Source organism: Diospyros lotus, chromosome 3 (assembly GCF_014633365.1).
Source record: "Diospyros lotus cultivar Yz01 chromosome 3, ASM1463336v1, whole genome shotgun sequence".
In the NCBI taxonomy this organism is placed as follows: domain Eukaryota; kingdom Viridiplantae; phylum Streptophyta; class Magnoliopsida; order Ericales; family Ebenaceae; genus Diospyros; species Diospyros lotus.
The window spans coordinates 40,850,477-40,867,910 of NC_068340.1; the positions used below are offsets into that span (position 1 = coordinate 40,850,477).

The 17,434-nt window shown below is 29.0% G+C and overlaps 2 protein-coding genes across 8 annotated transcripts in view; one reads left to right on the forward strand and one right to left on the reverse strand.

Annotated features, from left to right (window-relative positions):
• Positions 1-3,887: 3,887 nt before the first annotated feature.
• Positions 3,888-5,475, forward strand: LOC127797620 (UDP-glucosyltransferase 29-like). Its single transcript, XM_052330665.1, has one exon. The coding sequence runs from the start codon at positions 3,920-3,922 to the stop codon at positions 5,276-5,278; it is 1,359 nt and encodes a 452-aa protein (XP_052186625.1). The 5' UTR covers positions 3,888-3,919; the 3' UTR covers positions 5,279-5,475.
• Positions 5,476-7,823: 2,348 nt separating this feature from the next.
• LOC127797621 (beta-D-glucosyl crocetin beta-1,6-glucosyltransferase-like) overlaps positions 7,824-17,434 on the reverse strand; it is a 96,005-nt gene continuing 86,394 nt past the window's right edge. For 2 of the 7 annotated variants that reach the window (XM_052330683.1, XM_052330684.1), the window contains exon 2: positions 7,824-8,936. In XM_052330683.1, coding sequence (XP_052186643.1) covers positions 7,824-8,936 — 1,113 coding nt within the window. The remainder of the gene's footprint in view (positions 8,937-17,434) is intronic. The other 5 variants (XM_052330681.1, XM_052330679.1, XM_052330672.1 and 2 more) reach the window with 3 other exon arrangements.

The following is a 17,434-nucleotide window of genomic DNA, read 5'->3' on the forward strand; positions in this document are numbered from 1 at the left end:
ATGTGTTAGATTACTTGTATCCTGCGCAGCCCACTTGTAGTGCAAAGACTGCAGCACAGCACCTGCTCCCTTTGCGTCCACGTGCAGACCAAAATACCATTTTCCATGTAGCCATGTGCAGGCAGCAGCACCTGCTCCCATGCCATGCGCATGCTGTGCTTCTCCCCCACGCAACTCACCAGCAGAGCGCAAAAGAATCTCAATCCTTGGGTACAAAAGGTGAAATTTTTCAATGCCCCTACACATTGCTTCACATATGTGAGAGGAGTTAATTACGATACACAATAGTTAAAAAAAATCTCAATTCTAATATACCTTAAAGTTGTTTGTTTCTTTATGAGGAATATATTTGTGTGTGCATATATATATAATATGTTAAATTTTTATTATTAAATTTATTTAATTAAAACATATTAAATATAAATTAATTATATTTAAAAAAATTTCGTATGACAAATATTTGATCATATTTAAAATATATTAAATCGAATAATACTCGTACTTTTATCGTTCTAAATTCTTTTCAATTGCCAAATTGCTAACAAGGGACCAGAGTCTACTATTTCTAGGGCTGGCAATAAGCCAAGCTAAGCCTAGCTAGGTTGAGCTTGAGCTCAGCTCGATTGATTTTAACTTGGCTCATAACTCAGCTCGAGCTCGATATGAGCTGATTTTTTTAGCTCAAGCTCGGCTCGATGATGACTAGGAGCTGGCTCGGCTCATCTCGAAACTAAATATCACCTTACTTTTATATATATATATATATTTAAATAATATGTTTATAAAATTATTAAGTATATATTTATATTGTTGAGTATTAAGTAATAAATATTTTTTTATTTAATAAATTTACAAAATTAATATATATAAGTATATCGAGCTGGCTCGTGAGACAAATGAGTCGAGCTAATGGTAGCTCAAGCTCGGCTCATTTATTAAATGAGCTAAATATTTGAGCTCAAACTTGATTCATTTGTATCACGAGCTAGTTTATTGAGTTAATTATTGAGTCGAGTCCTGAGCCAGCTCTCAAGTAAGTCAGCTTATTTCCAACCCTAATTACTTCCTCCTACTTACGGATCAAATTTGTTATTTGTCAAATTTTATTTATATTTACAATATTATTAATTTTATTTTTTTAAGAATAATGTTAGGAGTTATAATTGATGATGTCGTCATTAGTCATGTAATGTCTTTTTCTTGAAAAAATATTTAAAATTTTATTTATATTTTTTTGGTTTTTCAGTTTTTTAATCAGTTTGGTTTTTTTATTATTTTAATTTTTTAATTTATTGAATTTGAAGGTCTATTCAATTAATTTAATTTAATTTTTAAATAAAAGTCAACCCTCCACAGTCCACAACTTCTTAGATTCCTCCTTTTGTTGTTGAAGAGGAAAGTTAAAGACTTTCGGGATGTGAGGATTATTTATTAAATTTATATATAAATATAATATAAATATTTTATAATCAATTTGATATTAACTCTCAAAAAATACTTATTCATTTAAAAATAATAACCATAGTTAATGTGTAGCAAATTATTTTATTTTGAGATAATATGTATTTATTATATTTTAATTTTTATTACAAAACACTTTTATAGGCTAACAACAAATGTGTCGTATCTTACAACATTTCATCAACTAATGTTTCTTATAAAAAAAATATTTTTTAAAAAATAATTTTATGAGTATCAGCAATTATGTCACATTGTCATTAAAAAAAATATTAGGTAAAAGAGACAATAATACATAATTTTTTTATCCATCTTTAATTAAAAGACATTATATTATGATTTCTAACATTATTTTTTTTCTTTTAGTGAAACCTACAATTATTAATAAATTATTTTTTTTTATTTATGCACCATCACGAGCTCTCTCTACTGTTTGGCCCCACGATTTTAACAGAAAAGGTAAATCAAGAACCTAGCAATCAAGTTTCGATTTCAAGCACACCTATTAACGTGATAACGAAATACTCATATTTAAATCACCCTTGAGTGCTGGATTATATCCTATGGACAATAAATTATCACTTTTGGACAATGATTAGGTTCACCAGGTGACTTGCCAATATTTCATTTTGTTAAATGTTAATTGTTAAATATTAAATATTAAAATACAATAAAATTTACTAAACTCCCGATCAAAAATATTTAAGGTGTGTTTGATAGTATAAAAAATATATAAAAAATATCACATCTAAGAAATTGAATTCTATCTTTGGTGTTTGAAACATTACATTTTTCATAGAATTGAATTCCATGATATAACCATTAAAGTATATTTTTGTCTATTTTCTATGAAAAATTCCATCTATGAAGGAGATAATTTTTGTTTTTCATACAAATTAGAAAATGTTTGTTTGATAGCATTTAGTTGGAAAGGAAAATATTTTTCAATTTGTATGGAAAACAAAAATTATTTCCCCATAGATGGAATTTTTCATGAAAAATAGCTAAAAATATGCTTTAATAGTTGTACCATAAAATTGAATTCTAGAAAAAATATAGTGTGTCAAACACTAAAGATGGAATTCAATTTCTCGGATGTGACATTTTCCATGCATTTTTCATACTATCAATGATGAAATTTATTTTCTTAGATGTGACATTTTTCATGCATTTTTTATGCTATCAAACACACCTTTAACTTAATTAGAATTTGACACGGCCGTGAATTGAGTTTTCCAATCACTATTATCTTTTTTAGTCATTTTACATATATGTAGCAACATATATATTTTATTTATTAAATAATTTAACATTTAAATAATCTTATTAATTGGTTAAATAATTTAAAATATAATATATTTATCATCGACGAATATAATTATTTGAATATTAAAAATATATATAATTAATGGTGAACATTCAATTGATTCAGTTATTGAACTAATAAATTGTTCAAATCAAATAGACTGAACCTATATCAATAATTGAACCAAACCAATTGAATAGGTGTTTAAATTGAATAAATCGAAAAGCTAAATAAATTAAAATAATTGAGCAAACAAAAAAAATATGAAAAAAATAAAAAATTTGAAACAAAAACTAAAAAATTGGTAAAAAAATTATGTTGTTTTTAACATTTGGATTGATTTAATTATTTCAATTTTTGTCAATACGATCAACTAAACCGAATCATAATATCTAAAATTGTTAAACTTAAAAACCAAATCAAATTGACCTGTAATTTAAAATGTTGATTCGATTCAATTATTTTAATTTAATTAAAACATTTTCCACTTCTATATATAATAAATATATTTATTGATACCCAACAATTATATTTAATACAGTGGATGAATGGCATTTTCACTAATTAAATAATCTAACATTAAAAATGATTATGGAGGTCAAGGAAAGGGACTTGTCACATGCTTTCAAATGTCAAACTGAATTTTGTGGGTGTTTGGACCATAGAAAGCGTACACAAAGCATTGAAATTGGCATCTCGATCAGGATGATACCCTGCAGCTGGGGGAATTGGGATTCCTAACCTTAAACAAATAATTAACCTTAAAGTTGGTGAATTATTCAATTACGTTGGTACAATTATTATGTAATAAATCCATCTTATTTTCAGGTAACATGTGTTTAAAAAATTAATCATAATTCCGGTCAGGCTTCATTCAGTCCCTGTTAGTCTCTTGATGATTGATAATGAAATTCATCTATAAAATTCGATTCGGTCATCGGACGTATCATCCCTTTCATACATGTAGTAAGGTCCTATCAATTAATTATATATATATATATTTGTGTATTTGTTATATATATATATATATGTATGTAATGCATGCATCTTAATCAATTATATATATATATATATCTGTGTGTATTTGTTATATATATATATATATATATATGTAATGCATGCATCTTCTTCGTTGAGGCAGGGGAGCAGCTAGCCATGGAAGCCAGACAGAGCAGCAGCATAAGAGTCCTAATGATGCCATGGCTAGCCCATGGTCACGTCTCCCCCTACCTGGAGCTCGCCAAGAAGCTTGCAGAAAGAAACTTCATCGTCTTCTTCTGCTCAACGCCCATCAATCTCACCTCAAATAACAAGAAGCTCAGCGGTATGTCTGATAATCCAAAATACTCCGGATCCATCCACCCAGTCGAGCTCCACCTTCCATCCTCGCTGGAGCTTCCCCCCCAACACCACACCACAAAAGGCCTGCCGCCCCGGCTGATGCCAGCCCTCAAACAAGCTTTTGACGCAGCCAGCCCTGGCTTCTCCGCCCTCTTGCGGACCCTGAATCCGGACGTGGTTGTTTACGACTTCAGCCAGAAATGGGTGGCTGATTCCGCTTCGTCGCTCAACATTCCGGCCGTCCAGTTCCTAACCCTGAGTCCATCTTTCGTCTCTTTTTTCCTCCATCTCTGTGAAAACCCTGGCGAAGGATTCCCTTTCCCGGAAATTCATGTTCCGGAATACCTTCAAGATAAGCTCAAAGCCTTTGTGCGCAGTGGAGACCCGGAGATGGTTCGTTTCGTTGAGAGCCTGAAGAAATCCAGCGACCTGGTTTTGATAAAAAGCTCGAGAGAGATAGAGGGAAAGTACATGAATTATCTCTCGTCTTTAGTCGACAAAAAGATTCAACCGGTTGGGATGCTGGTTCAGGATCCGGTTGATCAAGAAGGGGACGAAGAAGAGATCATGGACTGGCTCAAGAACAAAGAAGAAGCCTCCACTGTATTCGTCTCTTTCGGATCCGAGTACTTTCTCTCCACTGAAGAGATTGAAGAGATAGCTCTTGGGCTGGAGCTCAGTTCGGCCAACTTCATCTGGGTTGTCCGGTTCCTTTCCAGCGAGAAGATTAGTGTTTCAGAAGCATTATTGCCAGAAGGATTCATCAAGAGGGTTGGAGAGAGAGGAAAGATCGTTCCAGGCTGGGCGCCACAGGCGAAGATCCTGAAGCACCCGAGCATTGGAGGGTTCGTGAGCCATTGCGGATGGAATTCGGTTCTTGAAAGCATGTCATTCGCCGTTCCGATCGTGGCTTTGCCGATGCATCTCGACCAGCCATTGAATGCGATATTGGTTGAGGCGATTGGGGTTGGTTTGGAGGTCATAAGAGACCGGAGTGGGAAGATCAATGGAGAAGAGCTGGGTAGGGTTATAAAGCAGGTGGTGGTGGAGAAGAAGGGGATTCAAATGAGCTGTAAAGCCAGGGAGTTGAGAAAGAAGGTCGCCATGAAAGAGGACGAAGAGATGGATGAGGCTGTTCAAGAATTGGTCAAGCTTTGTGAGAAGATGAAGTAAAACACTCTTTTTTAAGGCTTATAACTTTTTAATTAATCTTTGATAATTAGCGTGGAGAATATATATACTTATCCAACTACTAATTAGCGTGGAGAATATATAAATCACGAGTCAACTCAATAAACTCCATCAATGGCTTCTTCATCAATAAAATGTCTCAATCATTCCTTCCTATTTCGTTGAGATCATTTTCCTTAATGCAAAAGTCAAAGTTAGCTCTTAACACTAATTTCCTTATAAACTTCACTATCTACACTCCAAAATATTTAAAAAATACTATTCATAAAACTCAAACTCGACCATATATATATATATATATATATATCCCTCAAATGAATTCAACTCATGTTTGTTGTTACTGGAAATAGAAATAAAATTTGTAATGCGACAAAACTTGATCTGAATGTCAAGAAGAAGTACTGTCTCCCTCAGATAGAGGAACGAGTTCCCTGGACAATGGCTGAATGGTCCCTTGGACAGCAGCCTTGTTAGCAATTTAGCGAATAATTTGTGTATAATATATGAATTATTTTGTATTTTTATTAAAAATATTATACTAGTATATTTTTAAAAATATTCAGGTTAATTTTTATATTTTGAACTTAAAAAATATAAAATATGTATTAACTGAATTTTAAAATATTCGACTAAAAAATTTGTATGTTTCATGTGTTAGAAAAATTATTTATGAGAAATATATTTGTATATATATATAATATGTTAAATTTTTATTATTAAATTTATTTAATTAAAATATATTAAATATAAATTAATTATATTTTAAAATTTTTAATTTAACGAATCTTAGATCATATTTAAAATATATCAAATCGAATAATATTCATATTTTTATCATTCTAAATTTCATTTGCCATATTGCTAACAAGGGAGGAATCTACTGCTTCCTCCTGCTCAGAGATCGTTATTTGTCAAATTTTATTTATATTTATAATAGTATTAATTTTAATTTTTTTTAAAAATAATGTTAGAAATTATATTTGATGATAATGTTATTAATCATATAAATTTTTTTTTTAAAAATATAAAGAGATCATATATTATTATTTTTTTATTTAATATCTCCTCTAATAAAAAAATAAACCCTTTTAACATTACTTTTTTTTAAATATTATATGATATTATATATATAAAAAATAATAAGATGAGGTTGGGATATAAAATAATATTTTTGAATTAGGGAACCACCACTTTGAAAACCAGGCCACTTGGAATTCCAAGGCAGCATCACTTCTTGGACCGTGGAAAGTTGTTTCTTCCAAGGCGGCATGATTTCTTAGAATTTCATCTAGAATTATTTATTAAATTTATATATAATATAATATAATATTTTTATAATTAATTCGATTTAAATTCAAAAAGAGTAGTAAGGTAAATAAGCTTTTAGTTAAATTGAAATAATTAAATCAAATTGGTTAAAATTAGTGATATAGTTTGATTTAATTTTTAAATTTAAATATTTTAATTATTTTAACTCAATTTGATTAGCATCGTATTAAAAAAAATAAAAATAATTAAACTAACTTAAATGTTAAAAGTGACATCTCATTTTTGAATAAAAGTCAACCTTCCACAGTCCACGACTTCTTAGATTCCTCCTTTTGTTGTTGAAGAGGAAAGTTAAAGACTTTCGGGATGTGAGGATTATTTATTAAATTTGTATATAAATATAAATTTTATATTTTATAATCAATTTGATATTAACTCTAAAAAAATACTTATTCATTTAAAAACAATCATTTAGTTAATTCGGTTATCAAATTATTTAAATTAAATAACTTGAATTTATATCACAAATTGAACTCAACAGATCGAATGAATTAAAAATTCAAAAATCGAAATGTCACCATTCTTAAATCAAGTAAGCATAAAACTAATTCCAACAGCTTGCTATTTGGATCGTCATTGCCAAATTTAAGGAAGTAATCCCAAAATAATGCCTCAAATAGACATCGTCATCGTCAAATTGATTCTTCAAATTTCTAGTAAAGCTCAAAAGTATCATCAACTGTTGCAATTCAAATCTACAATTCTAGCATCGCCATCTCTTTCCACTAGGAAGCCAACCAAATCCATAAAGGCTGAATCAATTGAAGAAGACAAGTTGCAGCGAAGATAAAATCAGTCGAAGAAGAGACACTAGATTCAATGAACAAGTTGCAGATATTAGATTCGATAGCGACGATAAACAACTACAGCAATGAGTAGAACCAGTGATCGACGACGACAATAAGAAACGAATCAATTTGGTTTGTGATTTTGAAATTTTTTTATATTTATTTTTATAATAGATGAGTGATAGTATGAGTATTTTATTATTTTATATATTTAATTATTAATTTTATATATGTATGAATTTAATTATTAATTATTATATGTTAAAATAAATAGAATTAAAATTTATTAATAAATAAATAAAATAAAGAGTTTAATAAAGTGATTTTGAGATAAAATTAGAATACACGATGAATTATTTATAATATAAGCATAAAAATGACGGTTAGAGTCACCCTGATGATACAAAAATCTACTTCCCCTGGGCGAAGAGGTGGGTTAAAAGCTCCGCCAAATCATCCATTTCTTCCTCCTCTCTCGTCATGATCTTCTCTCTCAATTCCCCAACTGTAGTTCTGATCATCCCGGCCACTTCTCCGTCTTCCTGCCGCTGATCATCCACCACCGTCTCCTTCAAAACCCTAGCAATCTCCTCTCTCCTAAGCCTCCCAGCCTGGTCTCTCCTCACCTCCACCCCAGCCCCAATCTCCGCCACCAGCCTCGCGTTCTGCGGCTGGTCCAGATGCATTGGCATGGCCACGATCGGAACCCCAAACTTGATGCTCTCCATCACTGAGCTCCACCCGCAGTGGCTCACAAACCCTCCAACGCTCGGATGCTTCAGGATCCTCGCCTGTGGTGCCCAGCCCTGAACGATCTTCCCTCTCTCCCCTACCCTCGCCAGGAACCCTTCTGGCAAGGCCTCCGAGACCCTAGTCTTCTCTCCCGATGGGAACCTCACCACCCATATGAAGTTCACTGAACTTAGCTCCAGACCGTTGGCTATCTCTTCTATTTCTTCTCTAGACAAGAAATACTCGCTCCCGAAGGAAACGAACACGGTCGAGAGCTCGGGCTTTTTCCCAAGCCATTCCATGATCTCTGCATCTGAATCTCCTTGTGAGGAGGAGATTAAAGGTTCTTGAACCAGTGGGCCGACTGCTTGGATCTTCTTCTTGGCCAAGACGGAGATGTAATCCAGGTATTTTTGCTCCATCTCTGTGGAGGATTTGATAAGGACGATGCCGGAGGATTGGTTCAGGGCAGAAAAGAAACGGTCTATGTCTTTCACTCCATTTGAGGTGGCTTGGAGCAGGTTATGGAAACCTGGCTTTTCGTATTCATGGAGGTGAATCTCGTGGAATGGGAACTCGACGCCGGGGTTTTCGGTGGTGTGGATCGTGAAGGAGAGGAAAGCGGCGCCGAAAGTTGAGAACACAATCGCTGGGATGTTGAGCGGCGATGCGGCTTTCGGTGCCCATGGCTGGTTGAAGTCGTAGATGACGAGATCTGGGTTCAGGGTTTTGAGGATGGAGGAGAAGGCTGGGATGGCCTGCTCGAATGCGGTTTTGAGGGCGGACATGAGGTGGGACGGGAGGCCGTTGGTGGTGTGGCGGTGCTGCGGCAGCTCCGGCGAGGATGGGAGGGCGATCTCCACCGGCTGGATGGATTTGGAGTAGGTGCCGGCGATTCTGCCATTGATGGAGCTTAGAGCAGCTCCAATGGAGCGGCAAATGCAGCGCCAACTCCAAATTGGCGCTGAAAACGGCTCCAACGTATACACCAAAATGATGTTGGCATAATTTTTCATAACAAAATTTGGTGTTGAGTTTGGTGTTATACTATTCATCAACACCAATTTTTTTTTTTTTATTTTATTCCCTGTTTTACCTCTCTTTCTATATCTTCAAAATAAGTTATTCCTTTTATATCCTTTATCACTTTTAATACATTTGTATATTTTGATTAATAATTAAAAATATAAATTAAATTATTATAAAAAATATATACCGATGGAAATATTTTATTAATATCTATAAAATGAGTATAATATTGAATTTTAAAATATTTAATATATTTTATAAATACTATGTTAATATAAAATGAACTATTTTTGTTTATGTATATGAATTTTTTTATTTTAATAATTAATTAATAGAAAGAAAATATTTATAATGTAAAAATTCAATAATATAATAAAAAGCAATAACATTTCCATTAACTTGAATTAAAAATACATGATGAAAATAGAAAAAAAAGCTTAAAATAAAAACAACAACAACAACATGACTTAAAAATAAAAAACATTTATTGGAAAAATAGTGAAAAAAAGAAGATAAGAAAATTAATTGAAATATTAAGTGAAAAAAACATTTATTGGAAAAATAGTTTCTTTGATTTAAAATATTAGTTGAGAAATGAGATGGATAAATAATTAGGTGGATAAACAATTAGTTTGCTAAAAATTAGGCAAAAATAATTAATTAAAAATTTAGTAAAAAAATTAATTAGAATAACATATTTTGAAAAAAATATAAAAAAATTATGACTGTAATTTTTAATTTTTTTTATAAAATATGACTAATTATTTTTAATTATATTATACTATTAATATTTATTTATAAAATATTCTTTAAAAATTTCCTTTTACACCAATTTGGTGTTATACATTGGAGAGAACACCAAAATAGTGGACACCAAATTAGCGTAAATCACTGTTGGACACCAAATTGGCGTCCAATTTGGTGTCCAACATCGGAGATGCTCTTAGATTGACGGCTGTTGAACAGAAGTAGATGTGGAAGCTTCTGTCTGCGAGTTTCTTGGCCAATTCTAGGAAAGGGTTTATATGGCCATGGGCTAGCCATGGAAGCACTAAGATCTTCATGTTCTCTCTTCCTTCTCTATCAATCATTCAATTGGAGATGATGATTATATATATATATATATATATATAAAGTAAGGTTATCCGTTTTGATTTGTTGTCCCCAGCAACAATTATGTTGCCCTCAATTATTACGTGCCTTTGGGGGCCATTTGTCGATTTGTGCGTGTTATCTTTGCGCAGAGGCCATCCAGCCCCCCCCCCCCCTCTCTGGCCAGTACCTGTATGAACAAAAATTAATGTAAAATACTTAAGGTGAGGATTTCCCCTTTTGATTCTCAAAAATTAATGTAGAATAACTAAATAGTCATAAAATATTAAATTTAAAAACTAATAATCTAATATATGATAATGTTCCTACAATTATTACTATTATTTTTATTATTGGCATATATATATGTATATACATATAAATAAGGAGAAAATTGCATTTTTTTTCTTCTTCGTTGAGGCAGGGGAGCAGCAAGCCATGGAAGCCAGATAGAGCAGCAGCATATATAAGATAAGAGTCCTAATGACGCCATGGCTAGCCCATGGCCACGTCTCCCCCTACCTGGAGCTCGCCAACAAGCTTCCAGAAAGAAACTTCATCGTCTTCTTCTGCTCAACTCAACGCCTATCAATCTCACCTCCATTAACGAGAAGCTCAGAGATGGATGAGGGTGTTCAAGAATTGGTCAACCTTTGTGAGAAGATGAAGTAGAACCCTCCTTTTGAAGATTGACGTGAAGATTATACTTAATTAATCTCCGACGATTGACGTGAAGATTATACTTATCCCATTATTAATTATTGAAAGAATTCTTTGAGTTAAATTTGCGATTTCACTCGTACAAATTTACATATTAAAAACATTTAAATAAGTCAACAAGTTTATAAAATTAAAATTATATTAAATTAAAGTTAAATCATCAATCAACTCAATAAACTGGAGTATATATATATTTTTAAAAAATAGTATTTATTAAAATAAATAAAATAAAATTTTATCAAGATATCTTATTTGTAAAATTTAAAAGAAAAAATATAAATTTATTTTAAAAATTAAAAATAAAAAGTCATATATTTTTTTTAAAAATTAATAAATATAAATATTTTATATTTTTAATTTATATCTTAATTAATTAATACTAGTCAAATAAATCAACTCATCTTTGTAATGCGAAAAGCTGAAGCGGAGATTGAGTCAACAATGAACTCAATTAGTAAGTTGAAAGGAAGTAGCAGGCTGCTGTTCAGGGGACCACCACTTTCAAAACCAGCCCCTCGGAATTTTATAAAGATATTATTTAATATAAAATTAATAAATTTATATTAATAATAAAATGTGTGGTAAAAAAGTTTGTTGTGATTTAAATTAATATATGAGTTTAATAGAATAATTATTATTTTAATTGAGTAAGAAAATATTTAAGTGAGTAACAACTAAAAAATATTATACTTAATTAATTTTTTATTTTTAATCAAATAAAATCTAAATATTTAAGAGATTAAACGATTATATACTTGTTTTAGTCAAATATAATACATTAGTTGAGTAACTATAATATTTAATTTAAGTATTAAGTAATAAATATGGATTAAAATAATAATTATCATTAAATTTCAAAAAATTACTATTTAGTAACTGTATATCTCATTCAAGTAATACTTAATTTACTCTATTAACGTTATATTAAATTTTAAAAATTAATCATTACAGACGATATTAAATGTATATTCTAAGTATCTTATCTACAAATAAAATATATATTATTGAAAACAACTAGACAAGTATTTTTATTATTTTATTATATGGTGATATTATTGTGTTTATTATAATTTGTGAAATTATTATTATTTGATTATCATGTCGATGTTATATTTATTGATTATCAAGTTGGGTTGATTTAAGTATATTTGTTGATTATAGGTTAATATTTTTTTTTGTACATTAATTTATTAAATTTTTTTAAACTAAAAGTTTGATAAATTTCAAGTTGAGCTTAGGCTGGGGCTCGCCTAGCTCGAGTTCAAGTAATGTTAATTGATGCCCACATGGGTAGCTTAGTTGCTCAAGAAGGGGGCACAAAGTGTCTTTCGTGGTGAATCTTGGATCAAGACCGAGGATCGAGTCTCATAAGCGGTAGTGTGGGGGTACCTCTCTCCAAAGTGAGGGAGCTCCTTGTGAGCGATGAGCCCGGGTTTAGCCATTGCGTCCGATTGGGTCACCATGATTAACCCCCCCACGTCCTATCGAGCCAGGTGTGAGAGACGTCTGAGACGAACGATTTCACCTTTTAGACCAAAAAATGTTAATTGAGATTGAGTTCGAGCTGAACTTCCAGGGTTGACTCAATTGCAACCCTAAAATCCACGTGCCTTGTGTTACTAATGGCAGGTAGAAAGGACACTTATTATTATATATGTACTTAGATATTGTCAATTAATAAATGAGAAAAAAACCATCCTTAATTAACTAATTACTTGATATCAACGTTAAACAAAAACCATAACATCATTGAAGTTTTGGTTAAGAGTTGATTTGATTTCAACTAATGATTGATTCGATTTGATTATCAAATTTAACAATTTTGATTATTTCGTTTAGTTTGATTTTTGTAATGAAAAAAAATTAAATAATCGAACCAATCGAAACTTTCAATTTTTTTTGTTTCTTTTTGTTTTTTTCCAATTTGTTCGGTTCAGTTTTTTTATTTTTTCGATATGTTCAATTTTTTCATATTTGTTCAATTTTTTTTATTTTCAATTTGTTCTATTTTTTTGTTTGTTCCATCAATTCAATTTGATTTTTTACACAATTTCAATCTATTCGATTTTAAAATTTCAATAGTTTAATAAGCGAATTGACTGAATATTTACCCATAGTAATTAGTTATGGGTAGTGTTAATTATTGTTTTTACCATAACGATTAAGGTGAAAAAATATTTATTTATTTTTATTTTTAAATAATTTTATTAATTGATGATAAATATATCATGTTTTGTCATATTTTATTAACCAATATAATTATTTTATAATTTAAAAGATAAAGTACAATAAATACATCTTATTTTAAAGTAAAATGCATAATGGTTGTAATTAAAATTGGCTGTAAATAAATCTTATTCTCAGATAATGTACATTTATTATATTTTATTTTTAACAATGAAATCATCTAATAATTTATTAAATAATTTAAAAAATTATATATTTATATAAAAATAAAATACATTTATTATGCATTAACTAAAGCTTTTAACGAAAGTTTTAACATTATCCAAAAGAGCTTCGATGGAGTATAATTTTGCTTTGTTCTAGCACACAGATCAAGTGATTGATCATAATAAATTAGAATTCGTATTAATAAGTCGTGGTTTCGATTCTTTACCTTGCGTAATGAGATAAAATTTTCATCTACGATTTGTCTTTTCTGTTAAAATTGAAGACACGAACAACAGGGGACGACGCAAGAACGATAATTCTAAATATAATTTTATTTTTAAAATGACGATACTTCTCTCAAAAAGCAAGTTAAAATGTTTTTAAGCGTAAGAGACTTTCTGTATTCATGCAATGCTAACTATAGTTAACGTGTAGCAAATGTATTTTATTTTAGGATAATGTGTATTTATTATATTTTAATTTTTGTTACAAAACACTTTTATAGGTCGTATCTTATAACATTTCATCGATCAATGTTAGTGTCATGTAATTGACAAGATATAATAAATGTTTCTTATAAAAAGAAATATTTTTTAGAATAATATTAAAAATTATAACTAATAATAGTATCATTAATTATGTCTCGTATTTTCATTAAAAGAAGTATTAAATAAAAAAATAATACATAGATGTTACATTATGACTCTTAATATTATTTTTTATTTTTAATGGCATACACAATTATTAACAGATTATTGCTTTTGGATAATGATTGGGTTCGCCATGTGGCTTGCCAACGTTCCATTGGTTCGTTAAATGTTAATTGTTAAATAATAAATAATAAATATTAAAATTTATTAAAATACAGTAAAATTTACTAAACTCCCTATCAAAAACATTTAACTTAATTAGAATTTGACACCCAATTGGATTTAGGCGCGAATTGAGTTTTCCAATCACTATTATTTGTTTTAGTCGTTTTATGTATATGTAGCAATACATATAATTTATTTATTAAATAATTTAACATTTAAATAATCCTATTAGTTGGTTAAATAATTCAAAATATGATATATTTATTATCAATAAATATAATTATTTGAATGTTAAAAATATATATAATTAGGGATAAATATTTGATCGGTTCGATTACTGAACTGACAAATTACTCAAACTGAATAAACTGAACCTATATCAATAATCAAACCAAACCAATCGAATAGGTATTCAAATCAAACAAATTGAAAAATTATAAAAAATTGAAACAATCAAACATAACAAAAAAATAGAAAAAAAAACTAAAATTTTGATAAAAAAATATGTCATTTTTGACATTTTGATTGATTTGATTATTTTAATTTTTTCAATACGATAAATCTAACTGAATCAAAATATCTGAAATTAAAAACCAAATCAAATCAACTTGTAATTTAAATTATCCATTTGATTTAATTATTTTAATTTAATTAAAAAAAATTTGATCTCTATATATAATAAATATATTTATTGATACCCAACAATTATATTTAATACAATGGATGAATGGCATTCTCACTAATTAAATAGTCTTAACATTAAAAATGATTTGATGGAGGTCAAGGAAAGGGACTTGTCATATGCTTTCAAATGTCAACCTAAATTTGGTTGGAATTTTTTTTGTTTTTTTTGGGTGACATTCCATCACGGACACCTCGTTGCTTAGTCACATAATTCTAGCATAAGATATAATTCAAGAAATCACAATAATCAAATAATCAAGATTCAAGTATTGACACACCACAAATATGAAGGCTAAAAATCATTTTTCATACTGGCCATAAGCACTAAAAGCCTACGCAAAGCATTGAAATTGGCATTAATTTGTATGAATTTGTTGCTGGTGTTCACTGCAGCTGGGGGAATTGGGATTCATAACCTTAAGCAAATAATTAACCATAAAGTTGGTGAATTATTCAATTACGTTGGTACAATTTGACTGCCGGCATCCATTTTAAATGCACCTTATTTTCATATACATAGGTAATGATAATTATTATTTTAAAAATAATAATTAATATATAATAAATTTACCTTATTTTCAGATAACAACATATTTAAAAATATTGACCATGATTATTATAAAAAATAAAAACTTGGATCTAGCTTAAAATATGATCTAGACCAAATAACTAGTTTAGAAAACATACCCACCTAACTATTCAAAAGTTGTGACGTATGAAAATGCCTTGAAGGCGTTATTTTAATATTTTCGAAACATTTCATGTATCGACCATAAAAAATTATAAAAAAAAAATTTTTAAACTTTTTTTGTAATTTCAAAAATATTTTGAGATTGTTTCGTAATATTCGAAATAAATTTTCATTCACGAAGAGATTAGAGATAAAAAAAATTCTTTCTCTAACCAGGTTTATTTTTAGATAGAATAATTATTTTTTATATTAAAATTTATATTTACAAAAATAGTTGTTTATTTTTTTTCATTTATGTTCTTTTTCCACATTTACATTTCTTACTTTTTTGAAAATATTATTTCTTCGTTTCGATTTCATATCATATTCGTTTCTTGTTTTTGTTTTCTTGAAACCTAACTCAAATATTAAAGTTTCTTTACTAACAAAGAAAAAAAAAATACTACTCAAATTTCACATTTAAGGTGGTATTTTATATTAATATAGAAATATTACTAAATATCATCACGGGATCTTTATTATTAAAAAGTATTAAATTTAAATTCTAATTATTTTTTTTCTCTAGCGATGACTACCCTTGCACGGCTCCTGGTGCTCGTGCTCTCAATTACATCAGGGGAAATAAATCACAAATGTGAAGATTCATCTCATTGCACAAGTCAAAAATTAAATTCATAATTCATCGAACTAATACCAACATATCGCTTGTTCGACCAATACTCTAAGAACTAGTCTATTTTCTCTTTTACTTTGGCTGCACAACCTTCCGGCATTGTCTCAATTTTTTTCCTGACATTGTCTCATATATGATTAGAACTTATCATAGACTTTTATAATTAGAAAGTCAAGGTGTGTACAAGGAGTTGATTTGATAATCCTATTCATCAAAATTTATTAATTGAATTGAGGAGTGAAATTGAATTGAACAAACCAATTAAATCGAACCAATCGATAATTTAAAAAAATTGAAATCAAATTATATAAATCGTAAAAACGTAAAAAAATTGAAGAAAACTAAAATAATCAATAGAAAGCATACAAAATCAAAGAAAATAATGTCGTTTTACAAATATTAAATACTATTATTTTAAAGTTCGGTCAATTTGATTAGTTTAGTTTTTATAACCAAAAGATCGAATCAAAAATCAAAACCAAACTTTTAATAAAAAATAATCGAATCGAATCAATGTAAGAAAAAAATTAAACTGAATTAATAAATTTAATTAATTTAATTCAATTAATTCGAATAAATAGAACATTTATTTTCCCTTACCCTTATCAAAATGGTTATTATTGAAGTACTCTTATATATGATCATGTTTCTATTATTGGCATATATATACATAAAAATAACGAGAAAATTGTATTTTTTTTCTTGTATTTTTCTCTTAGAAATTTCATTTGGGTAATCCATATATATATTATAACAAAATAGTCGTCAAATTCTTTTCCCGCTCATTTTTAGTTTCTATTTTAATATTTTATTATGTTTTGTTTATTTTTTTTCTTTTCCGAAATATAATTTTTGTAAATCATTAATTAAGCCTAGATTTATGAAAAACGTATAGTTATTGGAACCTGTACATAATTTTTTTTAGCTGAAAAGTGGTTGGAGAATGTGTAACCATGGTATATGAAGAGACAATATATAATTCATATTATTAATTCTTAAATATTAATATAAAATTTTAATTAAAATAAATTACAAAAAAATATTTTTTTTAAATTGAGAGAAATTTTGAGATATCAAGTAATACCATCGGGTGCCAAGTAATTTTTTTAAAAAAATAAATTTAATTTTTTTATTTTATTTCTCATAATTTATCTCATTCTCTCTTGATAAAGCCACCACTCAAAACTCTAA

Coding starts and splice junctions, on each gene's coding strand:
- LOC127797620 (XM_052330665.1), top strand. CDS start 3,920: ATGGAAGCCAGACAGAGCAGCAGCATAAGAGTCCTAATGATGCCATGG.